Below are 23,737 nucleotides of genomic sequence, written 5' to 3' on the forward strand. Positions count from 1 at the left end.
ATTTTATATTTTGTTAATTGAAAATTAATAAATTAAGGATAATAACTACATTAACAAACAAATAAGCCACATTGATTCACACAAGGATAGAGACAGCCAAAGTAGAGAATTTTAAGCTTAAAGTAGAATTGAAATTAGATGTAAAATACTATTTTCAGATTTTTTGGGCTATTTAACAAGTTAAGTATTTTCCTCTTTATTTACTTTTTTCGTGCATTTTATACTTTATAAGTGTTGTTTACATCTTTCATTTATTAATACACAAAGTTATGCCTTTTTTAGAAAATAATAAATAGATGCCACTTGGATGTGGAGGATGTTGATTTGCCTGTGCCACAGGCAAACTATATAAGAAATGCACATGCAATTGATAATTTATTTAATTTTATAGATAAAGACTTGTTTGGCTTAGTTGTCGATTTTGATTGAGACACTTATAAATAGACATTTGTTTTTTATTTTATTTTATTTTATTTTAGTGGATAGGGTATTTATTAATTTGTAATGGCTCTGAAACTCAATATTACCCCAATTTTTAGTGAGATATTCTATATATAGTTTTGGGAATCTCAAAATATTCAAACTAGGTCTAGTACTTGTAAGAGTGATAGAAACATACATATTCTTATAAATTTGAATAAATACAAGATATTTATTTTAATTAGATAAAATATTTTTTATTTGTAAGGTAGCAAATAACATAAGTGGTAAGACTAATTTAAAATAAAACGAAACTCACATGTTCTATAACTTCCTATGTTATACATATTTTTGTACGATCTCATTTATTTTGTCAAAGTTAAAATTCAAAATGAATTCTTTTAGTTTGTATTCGTTTTCTTTCAAAATAATCTAAATAAGCTTAATTAAAGATGTGACCAGTAGGAAACTTGGATATTTTATAATATTTTTTTTTGAAACTTGAATAAATTTGTTATATATATATATATATATATTTGATTAATCTTGATAAAAGCATACAAATGTTGGTTGCATATTGTGGATTATTTGAAAGCGTTTATATGTCATTTGGTTCCTTAATTGTTGGCAGGCAAGAAGAAGCATCTTCAGCTACTTTAACTGTTGTGTCAAAGCTTGATGAGTTTTGTTTTGAGCATTTCATTGTCAAAACTCTGAAGCTTTCAATTCCATATTTTCTTACCTAAATTATTTTCGTATTTGTCCTATATACTAATTATTGTAATATGGTTTGAATAACATTATAATTCTTGATAGATATTCCCTATATATAAGGGACTTGGTGTTAATAATATTGTTTCCTAAAGAAATATGAAGACGTGTGGTGCGTTTGCAAGGTTATTGTATTATTCAATTTTTTCTAGTTTTAATGTTTTTAGGTTCAGTCATTCTCTCATCATTTTCTTCTGGTTACAAATTTTCGAGTTCTAGTTTCTTCTAGAGAGGAATATTAGGCCGGTTAAGCACACTTAATCATTTAATCAGGTTTAAACTTGGACCGACTTGAACTCTAAACCTCTCCAGAAGACAGGGAATATTCACCCGTTTTGAATCACAAACAAAATATACTTGACCAATTAACTAATAAGAGCTGGAAAAGAATGGATCATGTTCTTTTCAAGCAATTAATGTTATTATATTAGTCAAGAAAAAATAGTATCTAAATATCATAGCTCTTGTAATTTTAGTCTACCTGATTAACAAAGCTAATTAATCAACATGGATAAATGTATATACTAACTCAATTAATCAATCCCCTCAAAAAAGATCATGTTATATATAGTTATAACTCACAAAAAATCCATATGAACAAACAAAAAACAATCATATCCTTACAAAGAAAATACTCAACTCAGGTCCATTGTTTCCTCCGGGGCTCATCATATAAAACGTCTCTGAATTCTTGGATCCAATGGCATGCTCGAAATGCGCCCTTATGTACGCCATTTCCATTTCTTGTCCATCCTCACCCGATTTCCCAGGAAGAACTCCGGCGCCCATTGAAACCGCCTTCAAAAGCTCCATAATACGAAGATCCTCTTCGCTAGCCTCCCTCCTTGACGCATACCCGGTTTTCTTTCCATTGCAAAACATAGTCCAAACGGGCTCTTGTAAAAGTTTGATCTTCTTACCCTTTTCCAACCGTTTCTCGCATTCCAATGCGATCCTCACCATTCCCAAACTCATCTCCTTTTGCAACACGTTGGTTTGCATGGCTAATTCGACAACTAGGGTTGGGAGTGTTCTAGGATTTTCTTGTATTGATAAGCTAATACGTCCTTTTCGATGACCAAATAGAGTTCCTGTGGTTTGGTATCCGGAGTGGGTAACCTTTCCGTCTAGAAACATGTTGGTTGAATGGGAGGGCATCTTGCACATGGTTGGTGTTATGATAGGGAATGATCGGAACATGGAGCGAAAAACGCGAAAGACTTTTGCCGGTTTGTGTTTATTCTTGTTCGAAGGTTGAACAAGAGACCGAGGTTGGCTTGTGTGCGATGACAATGACAATGGCAATGGCGATGATGACAATGGCGATGATGACGTCGATGATGATGATGAAGGGGGCGATGAGTCGTGTTCGGAGGACAACGAGCTAATTGGGATCGTTGGCTCCTCCATCGCGAGGCCCCCTCATAGCCTGGATTTCCTTTTCTTTTTTATGAAGGATAAAATGAAAGGGAGATATTAATTAGATGCAAATGACAACCCCTAACATTGTTGGAGAAGAGAGATTGAGAAGATGGTTGTTAATTTGATCACAAGTTTGAAATTTATCTCCAAATTAAAGAATAGCAAATAGAAAACAAAATACTTTGTACTAAATAGAATACAAATGGTTTTTTTAGTGTCGTTTGATCCGGTCTTTTGTGGCTATACAAACTTCATAATCTCCTTTTCTTTTACCACCGTTACTTTTGTGCATATTATTTTGTTTTGTTAATCAATTGAACTTATTGTTTTAAAATAAATCATTATAAGTTACATAGATTTAAAAAAAAAAACTATATAGCAAAATAAAATAAAAGAATAGTTAATATTATGCCTCTAATGTAACCTTATTCCTCACTTATGAAAAAAATTGTAAGCTTTAAATAATATATTAATTTATCTAAATTAAATCATAATTTATCGACGATAAATTAAACTATTATTAGCGGGAGTGGTTTCATTACTCTTAACGGTTACAAAAATTGGAAGATTTGCAATAATATGGGAAACGGAAAATATGCAATAATGAGGAAAATGTAAAATTTGCAATAATGAGGAAAATATAGTATTTGTAATAAATTTCATTAAATTAGAAAATTAAGAGTTTTTTTTAAAGTATAAATAAAATGTACGTTGCTTTCAATAAAAAGAAAATAAGAGAGAGTAACTATTGTAATTGATTCTATTTCTAGGCCAACATTTGGAAGAAAAACACCAACGTTGGAAGAAACGAAGCGAAGGACAAGTGCTACTCACTCAGGAGGAGTGGAAAACACGGTTGAAAATGGATGAGAAAAACTAGTTGAACGAGTAAAAAAGGATTTCACAAATTGTGGGACCCATGATCGAGGAGGTAGAACCCGGGGTAAAGGCCAAGGTAGAGGAGGCCGAGGAGCACTGTCTTAGAAAGAAGGTGATTCGGGTGGTCGAGGAGCTCCTCAAGACAAAAGTCATATTCGGTGTTTTAAATGCAACGAGATGGGACATTGCTCAACACAATGTCTAGCAAAGAAGAGCGAGGTAACACACCTTACCCACGCGGACAATGTCGAATCAACATTGTTTATAGTAATCTTGGAGGAGATTCCGCCTATTAATGTTGTCATACTAAAGGAAATGAAATTGACTTTAGAAATTCGAGAAGCTAAGAACGACGTTACATCAAGAGATACTTGGTTCTTGGACAACGACGCCATCAATCACATGACTGGCAATAAAGAGAAGTTCTTTGAACTACACGAGGTAGTCACCGGGAAAGTAAAGTTCGGAGACGGTTCCACAATACAAATTTGTACAAAAGGTTTTATCATGTTCGAATGCAAAAATGACGACCATTGGCTTCTGAAGGGAGTTTTTTTCATTCAAACATGATAGAACATTTTCCATAAATTTGTACTATGGAACCGTCTCCGAACTTCACCTTTTTGGTGACTGTCTCATCTAGTTCAATGAACTTCTTTTATCGTCAGTCGTGATTGTTGGCGCCATTGTCCAAGAACCAATCATCTCTTGATGTCCCATCGTTCTTAGCTTCTTGAATTTCTAGAGTCAGCTTCATTTCATTCAGCATGACAACATTAATTAGTAGAATCTCCTCTAATGTGTGTTATCTCGTTCTTCTTTGCTCGACATTGTGTTGAGTAATATCCCACCCGTTGCAATTAAAACACCGAATGTGACTTTTGTCTCAAGGAGCTCCTCGACCATCCGAATCACCTTCATTTTCTTTCCAAGATAGTGCTCCTCAACCTCCTCTCCTTTGGCCTCTGCCCCGGGTTCTACCTCCCCGACCACGGGTCTCACTATTTGTGTAATCTTTTTTCTATTGGTTCAACAAGTTTTCCTCATCCTTTTTCAACTATGCCTCCCACTCCTCCTAAGTGAGTAGCACTTGTCCTTCTTTTCTTCCAACGCTAGTGCTCTTCTTGTGCGTGCGCTCCTCGAAGGCCTTCAACCTTCCAACTGCTTCCTCGAATGTTAACGTCCCGAGGTTATAAAACTACTTCCAACAGGAGCAGCGTGCCTACACCATCTTCTCTTTCTTTAGAATTGAAAGATTCTCTAATCTTCTCTTCTTTTAGAAATGGAATGGATCTTACAATTAATGAATATGTCAAATTAGTTTTATCTCTCTATTGATAGGGACACAAAGAGAAAATTGATTGATATGGGATCATAAAATTTGTATTCCCTTGACCGTTCAGAGTACCCAATAAAATAAACTGACTATTTTGTGATCAAATTTTCTTTCGTTCAACCTATAAGGCTTTACCTCACTAGGACATCCCAAAACATGAAAATGCCTTAAACTAAGTTTACGACTAGTCCAAAACTCATAATGTGTTTTAGCGACTGCTTTAGTTGACACTCTATTTAAAATGTAGGCTGTAGTCTTTAGTGTCCCTCCACATATGGATTCTGGTAAAGTCGAACAACTAATCATACTTTTTACCATGTCCTTAAGAGTACGATTACGTCTTTTAGCCACACTATTCATTCTAGGTGAACGAGGCATAGTGTATTGTCCTCTAGAATAGTTAAAATATTATATATACAATATATTATTTCTATAAAAAAAAATATGATTTTTTTATTTTCTTTTTTATATAAAGTAAGTAAGAATAATTTATATAATTTAATACAAGAATAAAAAAGAATGGAAACAAGGATTAATCTATAATATTGTTAGATTAGAGTTTATGTCATAAATTACTCATATGAAAAAAAATATTTGAAGTATAATAAAATTTTAAAGGTAATTTGATTTAAGTTATTTGAATAAATTGGGGTTATAAACTTAAAATTTGGTTAAAGATAAAAAAATATTATTAAATATTATAGACATTTAAAAATTAATCATTTCAATTTTAAAATTAAAATAAATAAATTTGGAACCAACTATATTTTCTTAAGATTTTAGACGCTACACCATCCACGTAAGTTGTGTTTTAGCTAGCCTTTGGAGGAACGGAATTAAAAAAAAGTCAATGCCCAATGCCAAATTTCGTATTTCTCCATATTCCTTGGGGAGCTTTCCTGAGTGACTTTCCAACATGTGCCCATGACCAATCTGCTCGTCGACCCGCGGGCCATGCTTGTACCCACGACCCGCGTCGTAAGACCATGTTCAAGTTCGGACTCAGACTGGCCTATCTATTCCCGGGTCGCCCCGTGAATTAGAGGCCCATGCAAAAATATAAATTGTGTCTCACAAAGTTAAAAAAATATACTAAATTATAGGGAGAGACATTCCAAAATTTAGTCTCTAATATTTCAAATATCAAATTATTTATTTATTTTTTATTAATGAGAGATTACAAAATGAGAAATGATTAGAAAGAGAAAATAGAATGTGTGAGGAAATGATGTGACTCAATGAAAAAGTAATAAAATTTATCTCCCTACCTTTCTTTATATTTTTAAGATATTAAATTTTTTATAGAAAATTTCTCAAAGTCTTGTGAGTGATTCTATCTCTAGGCCAACATTTGGAAGAAAAACACCAACGTTGGAGGAAACGAAGGACAAATGCTACTCACTCAGGAGGAGTGGAAAACACGGTTGAAAAAGGATGAGAAAAACTCGTTGAACTAGTGAAAAAGGGATTTCACAGATTGTGGGACCCGTGGTCGAGGAGGTAGAACCCGGGGTAAAGGCCAAGGGAGAGGAGCCGATGAGCACTGTCTTAGAAAGAAGGTGATTCGGGTGGTCGAGGAGCTCCTCGAGACAAAAGTCACATTTGGTGTTTTAAATGCAACGAGATGGGACATTACTCAACACAATGTCGAGAAAAGAAGAACGAGGTATCGCACCTTACCCACACGGACATATATCACACTTAAGTTTTTAATCATATATCATCAAAATAAAGTTGGTATAGAATAAACTTATTCTCTTAATTAATTTAATCAAAATAATTTGACCCAACAAACTGGATCAACCACGTTCCTTGAAGTGAATGTGTCATCATATAATTATAGAGGACGACATTGTGGTCGTGGCCACGGTCATTTTTCAGGTCGTGCCCGCAGAAATGGTCGTGGGCGTGGTGGTGGTGGTCGACACTATATCCACAACAAAGAGAAATATAATGACAAAAAGAACCAAATCAATAAGACCGTGAAAAACATATGCTATCGTTGCGACATGAAAGGTCAATGATCACGTACATGTAGTACGCCAAAACATTTTATCGATCTTTATCAATCATCGTTAAAAGGAAAATGGACCATTGAGACCAACTCGACTTTTGGTCTCAATGATTTATCCCGATTGGATGTAGCCAACTTTCTTGTCGAGCATGAAAATAAGAACAATGTCATTTGATATTTGTGTTTTCTCTATAAAGTTTAATAAAATTTTAGAAAATAAATTTTATAACCATGAAGCCTATATTTAGTTTGATGTGGCGTTTGTATTATTATTGTTTGTTCATTATTAATTCTTAATATATTATTTTTATTTAATAAAGAAAATGCATGTTCCTGGAAACAATACTCGATGAATGAAAATTGTATTTGTCTCGTAAACAGTGCCTCAACCCATACCATTTTAAAAAGCAAGATTTTTTTTTACTATTTTGGTGATGAAGGAGACATACGTGAATACAATTTCGGGTAGTTCAAAAATTAATGAAGGCTCCAGAAGAACAAATATTATATTATCCAGAGGAACAAACATTTTTAGTGATAATGTGTTGTATTCGTCCAAGTCTGAAATAAACATATTGAGTTTTAAAGATATCCGTAGAAATGGATATCACACGGAGGCTTCAAATGAAAACAATAAAGGATATTTATCTATCAAAAGTATTATCTCGGGTATTAAAAAAATGTTTCTTAAAAAAATTACCCACAGTTTCCTCTGGATTATATCTCACTAACATAAGTGTTGAGGAAGACATGTCGTTACAAATTAAAAGTTTTTCGATCAAAATAATTTTATTACATGGCATGATAGATTGGAAAATCTTGAAGTTATTATGATGCGAAAAATAATTAATTATTCATGTTGGCATTCACCGAAAAATCAAAAAAAATTTCAACCCAATGATTTTTTTTGTGTTGCTTGTTCACAAGGGAATTTAATAATATAAGGCCATCGCCATCTAAAATTAGGGTTGAACCCTTGAAACTTCTTGTAAGAATATAAGGTGATATATGTAGGCTTATTCATCCACCATGTGGACCATTCAAATATTTTATGGTATTAATTGACGCATCAACAAGATGGTCACATGTGTGTTTATTATCAACTCGTAATCAAGCGTTTGCAAAATTGCTTGCACAAATTATCAAATTACAAGCTCACTTCCCCAGACTATTTAATTAAATCTTTCATCTTGATAATATTGGAAAATTTTACATCCCAAGATTTTAATAAGTATTGTATGTCAATTGGGATAAGTGTTGAACATCCAATAACACATGTTCACACACAAAATGACCTTATTATGAAAATGAAACTTCCGATACAAGCTTGGGGACATGCTTATTTTACACGCTGCATCATTAAATCGTAGCAGAACTACACATTATAATGAAGTATCCCCTTTAGAAATGGTTTATGGTCAGGAATCAAATATTTCCATCTAAGAATTTTTGGATGTGAGGTATATGTGTCAATTGCTCCACCACAACACACAAAGATGGGACCTCAAATAAGATTGGAGATATATGTTGGATATGAATCACCGTCTATAATTAAATATTTCCAAGCCATTGATGGGTGACTTATTCACAACATTGTTTTCCGACTATCATTTCGATGAAATCATATTTCCAACATTAAAAGGGAAAAATAAGCAGTTGGAAAAGGAAATAATCTGGCGTGAGCTATCATTAGCTCATTATGATCCTCGAACAAAGTCATCTGAACTTGAAGTTCAAAAAATCATTTACTTGCAAAATTTAGAAAATCAATTGATAGATTCATTTACTGGCCCTAAAAAGGTTAAGAAGTCTTATATTCCAACTACAAATGCTCCAATTAGGATTGATGTCCCTGAAGGACAACCCATTACTACTAACGAGCCTAAAATGAAGGTGAAGCGTGGTAGACCAATCAGTTCTAAAGATAAAAATCCTCAAAAAAATAAGTAAAGGCTCAAATTGAGGAAACAATTACTCCAGAAGAATATATAGTCATTGAAAAAATAATTTTGGAGGAATCACAGGTACCTAAAAATGAAGAGATCTCTATAAACTATATTTTGACTAGAAAAAGATGAAATCGACGTCGATGAAAATTTTGCATATGCTATAGCATGCAATATTGTTAATGAAGACGAGGATCTTGAGCCAAAGTCTGTAGAAGAATGTAGACGGAGAAATGATTGGCCAAACTGAAAAAGATGAGATTGAAGATGAATTAAAATCACTCGCAAAATAATGTTTTTGGACCTATCGTCCGTACCCCTTAAGATATTAAACCAATCGGTAATAAATGTGTATTTATAAGAAAAAGAAATGAGAAAAATGAAAATGTCATATATATAAGGCACAACTTGTTGCCCAGGTATTCTCGTAGAGACCTAGTATTGATTATGAGGAGACATATTCTCTTATGATAGATGCAACAACATTTAGATATTTGATAATTGATAAGATTATCAATACACGAGAAATTGTAGGTGAGATTGATGAATGTTGTTACGACATATTATGGCTCTCTTGATAACACCATATACATGAAACTCTCTGAAGGATTTAAAATGTCAGAAGCATGTAATTCAGATCGTCGATACCTTTACTCAGTTAAATTATGTCGATCTCTATATGGATTGAAACAATCTAGACGTATGTGGTATAAATGTCTCAATGAATATTTGTTAAAGAATTGATTTCAAAATGACCCAATATGTTCATGTGTGTTTATTAAAAGATCTGAATCACAATTTGTAATAATTGCAATTTATGTGGACGAACTTAATATTATTGGAACTACAAATTAACTATCTAAAACAGTTAATTATCTTAAGAAAGAATTTGAGATGAAAGATCTTAGGAAAATAAAGTTATGTCTTGTTTTGCAAGTTGAGCATTTAGAGAATATAATGTGTGTTCATCAATCTACTTATACATCAAAAGTACTGAAAATATTCTTTATGGATAAAACGCATTCCTTGAGTAGTCCAATGATCTTGAAATCGCTTGATGTAAATAAATATTCATTTCGACCTCATAAGAGTGATGAAAAACTAATCGGTAATGAAGTACCATAGCTTAATGATATTGGAGCACAAATGTATCTAGCTAGTCATACTAGACCTGATATATTATTTGCAGTAAATTTATTAGCGATATATAGTTCTTCACCGATAAGGAGACATTGGAATGGAGTGAAGCATATTTTTCGGTACCTTCGAGGAACTATGGACATGAGATTATATTATCCATATGTGTGTGAAACTGAATTGATTGCAAGATATTTATCTGATCCTCATAATGGTAGGTCTCAAACGAGTTACTTATTCACATATGGTGGTACAACTATATCTTGGAGATCTGGGAAACAATTAATTACCGCCGCATCTTAAAATCATTTCGAGATCATCGTTATTCACGAGGCAAGTCGAGAATGTGTATAATTGAGATCAATTATTTATCACATTCGAGAGTCATCCGTAAATAAGAATTCTCCAACAAATTTATATAAGGATAATGTTACTTGTATTGCACAATTAAAGGGAGGATATATTAAAAACAATAGAACGTAACACATATCACCAAAAAAAATCACTCATTAAATCTCTAGAAAAAGGTGATATTAATATTCATCAAATTCGTTTATCAGATAATCTAGAAGATTTATTTACAAAAGTATTGTCTTCTACTAACTTTGAAAAAGCTCCTATATAAAATTGGCATGCGGAGACTTAAGAGTCACTTGATGTAATAAAAGAAAGAGTTTATGTACTGCACTCTATTTCTCCACCATTGTTTTATCCCACTGAATTTTCTGGTAAAATTTTTAATAAGAAAGTATACAAATGACATCCAATAAAGAGTATTATAAATGCTATAATAAATAGATCTCATTATATATGACTTTTCAAATCATATAAACCGGACATATATATGAAATATTATAATATACGGATATGAATAAGCAATAAGAATTTTTACTCTCTTTTATTTTTGTCTGGTCTGTTTATAACAAATATCTCTTTTAATTTTAATATAAAAATATTTTAATAATCTAATAAATAATTCATATTCCAATATTAAATAAAATTGGAAATGTCCTACAAATAAATGAATATCTTGATTTGCTTTCCAATCCGACAGCGAATAAAATTAGTCAAAGTTAGCCATAATAAAGTCAAGAGCGACAAATTAGTAATGAATGCTCTTCTTGACAAATTAGTGAAATGTGGGTTCCATCTCTCCGCTCAAGAACCGTGTAGGGAACTGTTTGGCTAATAAATAAGATGCTCTAAAGCTTATGTAGTGAAGCAAATAAATTTCAATAAATAAGTTGTAGAATCAAACATGCCTAATTGTTTTTTATGATGTTAAGGAATAAATTAGATCAAATAAACTACTAATTTCTAAATAACTTTAACCCATTATATTGAGGACTTTAGGACATTAGTTAATTAGCTATTATATGAGTTTTCATAAGCTCCAACTTATAATATACAAAATAACTTACATCACCGTTATATATATCTTTTAATCAATTAAATATTTTATATTATAAATTTAAATATATTTATTTTTAAAAATAATATATTTATTATATATTTTAAACTCTATTTTTCAATTTGTGTAAATGATTAAATTTTCAATGATCCAACAACGTTATATATATATATATATATATATATATATATATATATATATATATATATATATATATATATATATATATATATATATTATAAATGAAAAATATTTTCATTCTTATTTATTACAAATTTTATTTAATTATAATTTAAAATAACAAATGTTTAGTAGAAAAAAAATAATTAATTTTCTTTATCTTATTTAAATAATTTTTATCTAATTAATCACATCTTTTATATTTACTTTTTATTTTTCACCATTTTTAAAAATAATTACAATTATAAGTATGTTAATCTCAAAAATATAATTTTTTAAATAAATTAAATATTAAAATCATATAGGAACATGAATGAAAATTTTAATTTTTCCAGTTTACAATTCAAATTTTCAAAGTTTGACTAGTAATTATCCGTAATTTCGTTCCAACTTTACTTCGAAAACTAATAAACACAATTAAATATATAATATCATTCATATTTTTATTTTATTTTATTTTTATATTTTATAAGAGTTTTAAATTTATTTATAATAATATAAAATTTTAATATTATATATATATATATATATAACATTAAAAAAATGTTTATACAGTTTTATTATAAATTTTCTTTAAAAAATATAACTGTAACTACTAGAATCTTCAAAACTGAAGTGCATGAAGTACGTGATAAAATGTATTTCTCATATTCATTGATGGTGGAGTTTGAGTTTTAAAATAATTTAATTTTTTAATTAATTATATTTTAATAATTAAATTATTAATTTTATTAACTAAAATACTAAAATACTTTTTATTTAAAATTATTATTTTTTATTTTATTTTTATATATTAATACATTTTAAGTTTTTTTTATCAAAATTAATCATTACCCATAAAATTCATTAACAATGATTGTTTTTTTCTCCCCAAACAAAAGTCGTATGTAAGAGATATATAAATTATTTTATTATAATTTTTATATTAATAAAAAAAAAAATAATGATAGTGAGCGAGAAAAAATGACAAGAAAATTTATAAAAATAATGTGTCATTACATGGTTTGAAAATTTAATAAAAGAAAGAATTTTTAGATTTTCAAACTACTCAAAAAAATAATACATTATTTCCCTATACTTTCTTATGATTTTTCCCTCATTCTACCGTTACTCTAAAAAAAAAAATTATTGTCATATCTAAGAGAAAAGGAGGGTTCTATTTTAAGAAACAAGTTCCAACCACTCCAATAATTTCATCAAAATAACAACCCCACTCAAATAGAGCTTGTTTGATGTGTTTTTCTTTTTCAAATAATTTTATTTTTAAATTAAGTAAATAAAAATTAGTTATTTAGTAGATTAAATAATTAATAATATATTAAATTAATAAATTTGATTAATTATATATGTTATTAACTTATGATAACTCAATCGTAAGAGTTATTTTAATTAAAAATAAAAATATTATAATTTTTCAATATCATAGTATTTTTATTTTTTTTTAATATAAATAGTTTGGGAGTAAGTTCAACTGTTAAGCTCCACTCTACTGGTGAAAGAAAGATTATTATTTATTAGTGACTATTGTTTCTTCTTCTTCTCCCCCAATATATCTCTAATTAGAAGAAGAGGCTGCTGCTGAGATGATGAATGAACCTCCAAAATATGCATATCCTTACCCTGCTCAAGGTAATTAGTATTACTATATATCTTTCTTATGAATCAATAATCAATCAATTTCAACAAATTAATATAATCATTTCTTCTTCTTCTCAATCTTAATATTGTAAATGAAAAAGGATATTATCAAGGTCCACCAGTAATGGCACCACCTCCATATCAATACCAATATGTTCCTCCTCCGCCTAGGAGGTCCGAGCCCGGTTTCCTTGAAGGATGGTATAAACTTAACTAGAATCATTTCTGCTATGTTCTTGATGATCCATATATATATATATATATACAAAAAAATCCAGATTAATATTAATAATTTATTTGATTTTGATGTTAGTGCAGTCTTGCTGCTTTATGTTGCTGCTGTCTCATTGATGAGTGTTGCTGCGACCCATCAATACTCTTCTTCATCGGCTAATTAACCTTTTATTATTTGTCTATGTTTGTTTAATAAAAATAATTGTATGTGTTTAAGATTCTTATATATATATATATATTATCTCTTCTTTCTTATCTTGTATTTACTATTTATACTAGAAGCAAAAATTGTATTTACTATTTATAATAGAAGCAAACATAAAATACACAAAGTAGTTTGATCGACATCAGGAATCGAGTTCGACCTCGAGTTTGATCTTTATATTCCTAGTTCGAGTAACTTGTTTCTATAAATATTCGTACATATTTTCTCCAAACTCATCTTCTCCTCATAGTTGTCAATAGCGTATAGTGTTCAATAGCTGCTCATAGTTATAGCGTAAAGCGAATAGCGTAGTGAATGATATTTGAAAATAAAGCGTAAAAAATATGTAAATGTTAAAAGTAAAAAACATCGAATGGTTGCCTTCATCTTCTTCATCTAGATGTTCTTATTAATCTTTTCCTCCAAGACTTAAGTGTTTGCCTTCGAGCTTCTTAAAAGTGATGAATTTGTATTTGATTGCATCAATGTATAAGGAGCTTCATCCACTCCAACAATATCGACTACATCTTGTCAAATCAAATCATCACTATCATGAACAAAGTCACGTTCTTCATTTAATATCCTTATCAATTATTAGTTGTCATCATTTGGTTCATTTAATATAGAGGGAAGAAGAGAAAAGAAGAAAGAGGAGGAAAAAAAAAAGACAAAGAGAGAAAAAATAATAAGGAAAGAAATGAGGAAAAAGAATTATAATAAAGTAAAGAAAATAATAGGAAAAGGTTAGAGAGAAAAATAATAATAGGAAAAAAAAGAAAGGACATAATTTTCAACGTTATATGAGCTATATCAACAGAAGCGGAGCTATTTGAAAATGCGTAGCCTATAACTAGCTGAGTTGGTTTTAGCAAAATCTTCTACCTATTTTCGTGATACATCTTCCAAGCCATCTTTTTTTATTGATATTTCATTCTTTCTTTTCTATTCAAATCAGAAAATGGGACAAAAAAGGAAAGGATATTTCGATTGCTTATCGGTATTTGTCCACCACTTCCCATTGATTGTGCTTTGAGCCCAGTCAAAGATGACTGTTCTAGGCGGGACGGGCTATCCGCTATAGCTAACGCTACGGGAGCTATTGACAACTATACTTCTACCTCCTCCTTTACAAATAAATGAGCAAATTGATTTAAATCGAGTAGTATGATACATCACAAATGAGGATAAAATTTGTCAATTAACTAAAGGAACAAAACTTGTCAACTGACGGGCTCAAATCTAGGACCTCATAGAGGCCGGAGATATTAACTTTTTGTTGCCGCTAAACTAGAACAGGGGGATATGACCGACTCTATTAAAAAGCACCTAAAAATGCCAATTGAATTATAATGACATAAAACAATTATATAGTTTGCATTTTCTTTAGTATGACCTGGATCCAATTCTGGATGAGAAAATCAAACAAATGTATTCAACAATTAGTCGGTCAAGAACCATGAAATATTCAACAATTAGTCAAGACTCGAGATACTTAGTGTTGTTTCATTGAAATAATAAACACCACAACATATTCAGTCACTTCCTTGCCAAAACCAAAACCAAAACCAAAACCAAAACCAAAACCAAAACCAAAACCAAAACCAAAACCAAAACCAAAACCAAAACCAAAACCAAAACCAAAACCAAAACCAAAACCAAAATTCATTCATGGCATAAGACAATAATATAAATCATGTTTTTTTGGTGCAGTTCTGTTAACATTACTATATCTCATTCACAACCTCATATAGTCCACAAGACAACTAGGAACATCACAAGATTCACAACTTGACTATATTGATAATTACACAAGTACAAAGTCTATTTGAACAAACAAAACTTACAGCCACCGAGAACAATGCTATTGAGGTGGCTTCTCTAATTATTAATGCCTTCTCAGATTAAAAACAATGGTACAAATTAATTACAAATGGTACAATGGTACAAATTAAAAACAATGAGCCACAGCCAGTGATAACAACAGAAAATTATCAAGGATAAACTTGAAAAATACAGAAAAAAATGTGAATTAGCATAAATAAAACCCCATTTGGTAACACTTTTTTAATCTGTATTTGTATCTCGATCCAGATCTATAAACAAAAGTGAATATTGAATCTGTGTATGGTAAAGTTTAGTTTCTAAACGTTTTTGTATTGAATTTGGATCTAAAAACATATTCAAAAAGTGCTTCCAAATGGGGGAACCAGTATTCCTATTGTACTACACTTTGTTCTAACCATTAATTTAAAGAACATGCTTGCAATTTAGCAAATAAATGATAGAAGTTTTGATATTTAGTTGAACACATGATGAAAGATTCTATTAGAAAACTATCAAGAGCTGAACATGTAGAGCCAGGAAATATATTTTCAAAGAAGAGGTGTGGATCATGTTTGCTACATACAATACAAGTCAAGAAATCATTCATGGCTAAGTATTCAGATTAGGGATTCCATGATTCAATTACTTATTAAGTGTTTTATCATTACTTTTGAAGATATATCAAGACTTTGACATGTTTAGACAGTTCATGGTTCTTTTTGTGTTCACGATATCAAATTGAGACCAGTCATTACAGTTACCTTTCCAGCTAATGGTTTTCCCATTCGCGTGTGATAAACTAAACTATTAAGTAGTTTACAAGCAGCATTTAACAAGTTTGTAGTAACTATAGACAATGCTTTTGCACATAATGAGACATACCAATATATTTAAAGATGGATAACAGTCAAGTTTCATGTTTCTAAATGCACAACAGAGTAGTACAGTTGATTCAAAAACAAGTGATTGTCATTGAAAAAAACAAATAAAAATTTGTTTACATAGATATCTGATAACCAATATGGAACAAAAGTGTACACACAAACCATCATGAATTGAATAGAGACGGGTTAGAAGCTGCAGTTCCCACTTGAACTTCAAGCATTTCCAAACGGCGTTCTAACAAATCAAGTTTCTCATTCAATGATGCCAATTTACTCTTAGTTGTAGATTCTGAAATGAAAAATAGGTCAAGTTTACATTAAGAAGCATATCAAGTGATTATTAGTGCAATATACTAAACAGGACAAATCTAGGTCATAACCCATTTGTGGAATCCGAATTTAGGATCAAATTGTTAAGTGAATTAGCAAATCTTACCGAATTGGACAAGGAAGTCGAAGAGACGACGAACATTAAGAGAAATGCTTGATATGAACTCTCGATTCTCCCAGTCTGCTTGAACCGCAATCCCGACGTTCACTGCGTTGGTTATCCCTCCAGCTCTAGCCATGGCGAGAACTTCCTTAGAAGGGATGATTGAACCAGCGGTTTCAACCTTTTCCAAAGTTGAGATCTTGGAAGCCAAGTTTTCACATGAACTTTCTCTTTCTCTCTATCTCAAAATTACTTCATAAGTCCCTAAACATTATTTAATTCAAAATTATGTATCTCATACAATTATTTAGTGAAATTGAAATTAGAATTAAAATTAAGTGTATAATTTTATTTCTAAGATAAGAAACTTTAAGAATAAGAATTAAAATTTTAATATTATTATTTTAACATTCTAAATTCTATTATTTTTAAGATTGAAATTATAATTTTTTAATATATATATATTTTTCTTGAACAAAAAATCTTATTATTTTATATTTACAACATAATTAATATTTTGAATAATTTTTTTTTTTAATCTAAAAAGTTCAAATGTCTAATATATATTATATATATATATATATATATATATATATATATATATATATTTTTTTTTAATTTATAAAGTTATATTTTGAATCAATATTTTGTTTTTAAAATTAATGAAACATTTTATGTCAATATTTTTATTTTTTAAATTTACTAACTTAAGTTAACGAACTTAAGTTAACGAGTCGAATTTATATATATATATATATATAATAATTATAATAATAATGAGAATAACTTACAATAAAATTCATAATACCATATCTCAATAGGTTATATTAAATTAATATTTTAATAATATCGATAATATATATTTAAATTATTTTTATTATATATCTCTTAAACATAAAAATTTGAATTTTATAAGTTTTTTAATAATAAAAATTATTGATGAAACTGAAATTATAATTCAAATGAAATTCAATTCCACCAACTAATTAAGAGAATTTTCACCATAAACTTTTCTATACCAATCAAGAAAAAACCAATATAGAGAAAGTTGTTAAATCAGAAAAATAAAATAAAATCAGAATCCAATTATCCCATAATTGGAATATATATATATATTTATTTATTTATATAATATAATATAATATATATAATATAATATAATATAATTATTTTTTTTTAATTGTGAATTATAAGAAAGGATATTATATGTGTAAATTTATTATAGGTAATATACTTTAATTTTAAAAGTAAAATAAAATTTTAAATATAATCTATTTCTATTTAATCACGTTTTAATGTCAAATATAATTAGACATAAAATTTAATTGTCAATTTCTCCAAATAAACTATTAGGCCTTGTCAATTTAAAAAAAATTAAGAGAGAGAAAAATTGATTGATGGGTGATGATTTTGAGAAGATAATAATTATTTTTGGTAAAAATACTTAAAGAGTATTGATATATATAAATAAAATATAAAATAATAATTTAAATTAGAGGATATTTTAATATTTTTATTAATGAAATGAGTAATGTAATTGTTGAGAAATGATTGATTAAAAAATTGATTTAATTTAAGTTTTTTAAAACATCCAAAGAGAACAGGGCCTTAGTTCTTAATGTTATTTGAAAGAATATTTATAAATAATTAAGGAATGATGTTATAAATTTATTAGAAAAGACAGTTACTACTGACTCTATTGTTCTTGGCCCAATCAGACCGGTACAAACTAATTCAGAACCTTTTGCCAATTTGTGTACATAATACCTTAAAATAAAATATATATTATAATTGATATTGAGGTTAAAAAAAAAGTGGGAAAATTATATTAAATTGTTAGGAGAATTAGCAAATCTTTACCGAACTGGAAAAGGAAGTCAACATTAAGAGAAATGCAATCCCGACGTTCACTGGGAGAATCGAGAATTCATATCAAGCATTTCTCTTAATGTTCATCATCGACTTCATTTTCCAATTTTGTAAAAATTTGCTAATTCTCTTAACAATTTAATATAATTTTCCCACTTTTTTTTTTAACCTCAATATCAATTATAATATATTTTTTTTCCGCCATGACTAGAGCTGGAGGGACAACTAACCATGACGAAAACTTCCTCTATAAGATTAATTGAACTAGGTTTCAACCTTTTCCAAAGTTGAGATCTTGGAAGCCAAGTTTTCACAAGAATTTTCTCTTTCTATCTCAAAATTACATAAGTCTAATTATTTAGTGAAATTAAAATTAGAATAAAAATTTATTTAATTGAATTGAAATAGGGATTATGTGTATAATTTTATTTATAAGGTAAAAATTGTTTAAGAATTAGAATTAAAATTTCAATATTATTATTTTAACATTCTAAATTCTAATATTTTTAAGATTGAAATTATAATTTTTAATATATATATATTTTATTATATTTTTCAAGAACAAAAATATATTATTATTTTATATTTACAATATTTTTTTAATTTAAGAAGTTAAAATGTGTAATATATATATATATATATTTATATTTATTTTTAATTTTGAAATTATATTTTGCATTGATATTTTGTCGTAAAATTTATGAATAAACATGTTGTGCCAATATTTTTTTTGAATTTAGTAAGCTAACCAGTCAAATTAATATATAATTTTTTTTTAATGAGAATTGAACCTAAAATTAAATTCATGACACTTGAGATATTATAATAGGTTGTATTAAATTAATATTTTAATAATATATATAATATATATTTAAATTATTTTTATTATATATTTTTTAAATATAAAATTATGAATTATAATTTTTTAATTTTTTTTAATAATAAAAATTCGTTGATGAAATTGAAATTATAATTCAAATTAAATTCAATTCCACTAACTAATTAACCGAATTTTCATAATGAACATTTTAATATCAATCAAGAAAAAACTAATATAGAGAATGATGTTAAATTCTATAAATAAAATAAAATCAGAATTAGATCCAATTCTACCACAAAATTGGAATTATATATATATATATAATATAATATATATTATTATTATATATATAATATAATATTTATGTTTTTTGAATTGTAAATTTTAAGAAAAGATATTATATGTGTAAATTTATTGTAAATAATATACTTTAATTTTAGAAGTAAAATAAAATTCTAAATATAATCTACCTCTATTTAACCACGTTTTAATATCAAATATAATTAGATCTAAAATTTAATTGTCTACTTCTCCAAATAAACAATTAGTTGTTAATGTTATTTTATAGAATATTTATAAAAAATTAAGGAAGGATGTTATGAATTTATTTGTGTACATATTACTTAAAAAAAAAGTAATATTATAATTGATATTGAGGTTAACAAAAAAATATTTTACCTTTGAAAATATAAAATAAACTCTATTTTAATAATAATAATAATAATTAACTGAATCTAAAATTTATTTTAATTTATGCCCTATAATTATTTTATTCAACTTTTACATTTATAGATAAGAATTGAAAATTCAAATAGATATAAATCTTTATAAAGGTTGACTTAAATAAAATTATCATATTACTATAAAAAAATATATATTTGAAAGTATTTATAAATTTGATTATTAAAACTATAATATGTATATTCTATATAGATAATAAATAGTTAAATAATATCATATATTTTAATATATGAAAAAGACAAATTAGATTTTTAATTTGTTTATCATAGAATATTAATATAAAATTTTATATATAGAACCTAATAAAATAATTTAAAAGTTGGACAATCTAAAATATTTACAAAAATTTTATTTTAAAAAATAATTATAAAATTTTAAAATAAATATATATAATTCCTTATTTCAAAATATTGCACATTCCATATAAAATAATGTCTTTCTATGTTATAAATATACATGTTTTTTTTTTAATTGTCTATCATCCTTGTTATTCTAATTTGTGGTTTTAGCAATGCCTTCTACATATCAGGTAAGATAACTATCAATATTTACAAATTTTTTTTACTAAGATTATTTTCTATTCAATATTTATTTTACTTGAATTCATTTTAATTTATCATAAAAAAAAGGTTGTTTTTAAACTTAAAGATGCTTGGAGATGCGATTCAGAGTTTCAATCAAGATTATTATTAGTCCAAGGTAACTTCATCATTTATTTGTTTCTCTTTTTCATATTTGTATGAATTTAATAAGAATGATTAACAATATTTTATTTTTGGATGATTTTGTAGAGATATCCGATACAGATATTTTGGGAAATGATGGTTCTATACGGGTAACTACGACAATGAAACCAAAGGAATTGAAGGAATATATTTCCAAGACTATGAAAATAAAGGGAAAAGTAGTTAATTACACTAAATTGAGGCCGCTCAACTCTAAACCGAATTCTGGTCATGCTTCTGATGGATCTTCTTCTCCTAGTGAATATAGAAACACTGATTATTACCCACCTCAACCTCAATATCCCTCCAATTACTTTCCACCAATATTTGAGTCTCAGCCTCAACCTAATTATTATCCACCACTCCAAATAGAGTATCCGACCGGACCAAATTATGATTATGGATCTGGATCTATGCAACCCACCAATAACATGGGTTCTGGATATCAATTGAATGATATGCCACCCACAAATAATATGGGTTCTGGATATCAATATGGATATCAATCAAATGATATGCCACCCACCAATAACATGGGTTCTGGATATCTATCTGATATCATACAACCCGCCAATAACATGGGTTCTGGATATCTATCTGATATCATACAGCCCAATAATAACATGGATTTTGGTAATTATAATAACAACAATGGGTACAACAACAACAATGGGAACAACAACAACAATGGGGACCAAGATGGTTGCTTTATTATGTGAGATTCGTTTCATATCTATGTTATTTTGGGGTTTATTTTTTTGTAAGGATGATAAGTTAATTTTGAATATTATGTTTAGTTTTGAATTTTGATGCTATATTACTTTTGGGATTTATTTGTTTTTATGGATTTAAGTTAATTTTGATTTTTATGCAGATTTATTCTATTTATAATTTCATAAGCTAATTTTGATTTTTTATGTTTAATATTTTATTTTACAATTTTATGATAATTTAGATTTGTCAATTCTATTTTAATTTTAGTTATAATTATTGCAAATTGTATGTGGTATTACTTTATTATGAATTTCATACATTAACTTTTTCTACAAATCAAGGGGTGGCTTTAAGAAAGGATATTATATGTATATTTGATGCAGCGTGCGTGGCTAGGATGAACCTTTATCAAGATTCGTTGATTCTTACGAATACCGAAAGTTGATAGATATTGAGGAAACCTCGTTTTCTGATTAATAATCTTCCACTAACAAAGTGTTTTAAGATTCTTTTAAATACTCAAACCCTAGCTTGCAAAAGAAATAAACAACTTTTAATAAATTGCAAAAAAACACCCGAAACTAATAAAAATGCGATTTTGAGCCCCTAAACGTTTCCGCCCGAAAAACACTAGGCAATCGTCGAAATCTGACACTTGCGAGATATTTTCGGATGCTGCAACTTTCGCATAAACGCCTCTTCGACTCGCACCGCATCATTCCCCCCAGGGTAGAAAAGATTCGTCCTCGAATCTGGAACCGCATCATCCTCATCAGAAGAAGACTCACCCATAAAAGGAACAAGATGCTTCACATTGAACACATCAGAGGTACGCACATGGCTGGGAAGGCGTAAATGATAAGCATTGGGGTTGATCTTCTCCACAATCTCAACAGGACCAATCTTCTTAGCAGCAAGCTTGCTATATTCATGAGCTGGAAAACGATCCTTAGTCAGAATAACCCACACAAAGTCACCAACTTCAAAATCAACAGCACGCCTTCTCGAATCAGCCTTCTCCTTGTACTTGGCAGTAGCAGCAACCAAACGGTCATGAGTGGTCTGATGAACCTGAGCCAACTGACCAACAAAATCCGCAACAGTGGAATGAGGACGCACCTTGCTGGGCAGCGCTAACAAATCAAGAGGAGCACGCGGAGACAGCCCGTAAATCACATGGAAAGGACTGAAACCAGTGGAGCGATTAACAGCATGATTGTGAGCAAACTCGGCCTGAGGCAGCTTCAGATCCCAAGCCTTAGGATGATCCCCAACTAAACTGCGCAGAAGGTTCCCCAAAGACCTATTAACAACTTCAGTTTGGCCATCAGTTTGCGGGTGATAGGCACTGCTAAAATTCAGCTGAGTATTAACCAAACGCCAAAGACTCCTCCAAAAGTGACTCACAAAGCGAGTGTCCCGATTAGAAACTATGGAGGCAGGAAGTCCATGAAGGCGATACACATCCCTGAAATAAAGCTGTGCAACAGCCACAGCATCAGAGGTTTTCTTGCAGGGAATGAAATGAACCATCTTCGAGAATCGGTCAACCACCACAAAAATCGAATCAGAACCACGCTGGGTACGTGGCAGCCCAAGGACAAAATCCATACTGACATCAGACCATGGTTGAGTGGGAATAGGCAGAGGCAAGTATAACCCGGCATTAGTCGAAGCGCCCTTAGCCAACTGACAAACACGACAGCGAGCAACAAAACGCCCCACCTCTTTGTGCATCGAAGGCCAGAAATAAGAAGCTGCAAGAAGCTGGAAGGTACGATCACGCCCAACATGCCCTTCTTTGTGGAGTTCCTGAATCATCCTCAAACGCAGGCTGCAATCTGGAATGCACAGCTGCACACCGCGGAAAAGGAACCCATCCTCCAAGACAAAGTCCCTCGAATCCCCCTGTTGGATGCGAATGAGGACCTGAGAAAAGAAAGGATCATCACGATAGAGGTCCACAAACGAATCAAAGCCGGGTACATGGACACGCATCTCCGCCAATAGCCCATGACGACGACTCAAAGCATCAGCCACGCGATTAGACACACCAGCCTTGTGTTTAATCACAAAAGTAAACTGCTGTAAATAAGAGACCCACGAAGCATTACGATGAGAAATCTTGTCCTGA

The 23,737-nt window shown here is 29.5% G+C and overlaps 4 protein-coding genes across 4 annotated transcripts; 2 read left to right on the top strand and 2 right to left on the bottom strand.

Moving 5' to 3' along the window:
* Positions 1-1,769: 1,769 nt before the first annotated feature.
* On the bottom strand, positions 1,770-2,601 carry LOC124939322 (protein MIZU-KUSSEI 1-like). Its single transcript, XM_047479806.1, has one exon. The coding sequence runs from the start codon at positions 2,599-2,601 to the stop codon at positions 1,804-1,806; it is 798 nt and encodes a 265-aa protein (XP_047335762.1). The 3' UTR covers positions 1,770-1,803.
* A 10,401-nt stretch (positions 2,602-13,002) lies between these two features.
* LOC124937534 (cysteine-rich and transmembrane domain-containing protein WIH2-like) lies at positions 13,003-13,692 on the top strand. Its single transcript, XM_047477809.1, has 3 exons — positions 13,003-13,145; positions 13,256-13,355; positions 13,468-13,692. The coding sequence occupies exons 1-3, from the start codon at positions 13,100-13,102 to the stop codon at positions 13,550-13,552; spliced, it is 231 nt and encodes a 76-aa protein (XP_047333765.1). The 5' UTR covers positions 13,003-13,099; the 3' UTR covers positions 13,553-13,692.
* A 2,585-nt stretch (positions 13,693-16,277) lies between these two features.
* On the bottom strand, positions 16,278-16,986 carry LOC124939960 (protein BRICK 1). Its single transcript, XM_047480427.1, has 2 exons — positions 16,738-16,986; positions 16,278-16,590 (listed from the first exon to the last, which is right to left on the bottom strand). The coding sequence occupies exons 1-2, from the start codon at positions 16,868-16,870 to the stop codon at positions 16,466-16,468; spliced, it is 258 nt and encodes an 85-aa protein (XP_047336383.1). The 5' UTR covers positions 16,871-16,986; the 3' UTR covers positions 16,278-16,465.
* A 3,689-nt stretch (positions 16,987-20,675) lies between these two features.
* Positions 20,676-21,608, top strand: LOC124939323 (GATA zinc finger domain-containing protein 15-like). Its single transcript, XM_047479807.1, has 3 exons — positions 20,676-20,693; positions 20,794-20,863; positions 20,956-21,608. The coding sequence occupies exons 1-3, from the start codon at positions 20,676-20,678 to the stop codon at positions 21,606-21,608; spliced, it is 741 nt and encodes a 246-aa protein (XP_047335763.1).
* Positions 21,609-23,737: the final 2,129 nt, after the last annotated feature.

The sequence above is a fragment of the Impatiens glandulifera genome, chromosome 5 (assembly GCF_907164915.1).
Source record: "Impatiens glandulifera chromosome 5, dImpGla2.1, whole genome shotgun sequence".
In the NCBI taxonomy this organism is placed as follows: Eukaryota; Viridiplantae; Streptophyta; class Magnoliopsida; order Ericales; family Balsaminaceae; genus Impatiens; species Impatiens glandulifera.

Coding starts and splice junctions, on each gene's coding strand:
- LOC124939960 (XM_047480427.1), bottom strand. CDS start 16,870: ATGGCTAGAGCTGGAGGGATAACCAACGCAGTGAACGTCGGGATTGCG. Junction 16,591..16,737: donor CGACTTCCTTGTCCAATTCG/GTAAGATTTGCT, acceptor TTTTCATTTCAG/AATCTACAACTAAGAGTAAA.
- LOC124939323 (XM_047479807.1), top strand. Junction 20,864..20,955: donor AAGATTATTATTAGTCCAAG/GTAACTTCATCA, acceptor ATGATTTTGTAG/AGATATCCGATACAGATATT.
- LOC124937534 (XM_047477809.1), top strand. CDS start 13,100: ATGATGAATGAACCTCCAAAATATGCATATCCTTACCCTGCTCAAG. Junction 13,146..13,255: donor ATATCCTTACCCTGCTCAAG/GTAATTAGTATT, acceptor TAAATGAAAAAG/GATATTATCAAGGTCCACCA. Junction 13,356..13,467: donor CCCGGTTTCCTTGAAGGATG/GTATAAACTTAA, acceptor TTTTGATGTTAG/TGCAGTCTTGCTGCTTTATG.
- LOC124939322 (XM_047479806.1), bottom strand. CDS start 2,601: ATGGAGGAGCCAACGATCCCAATTAGCTCGTTGTCCTCCGAACACGAC.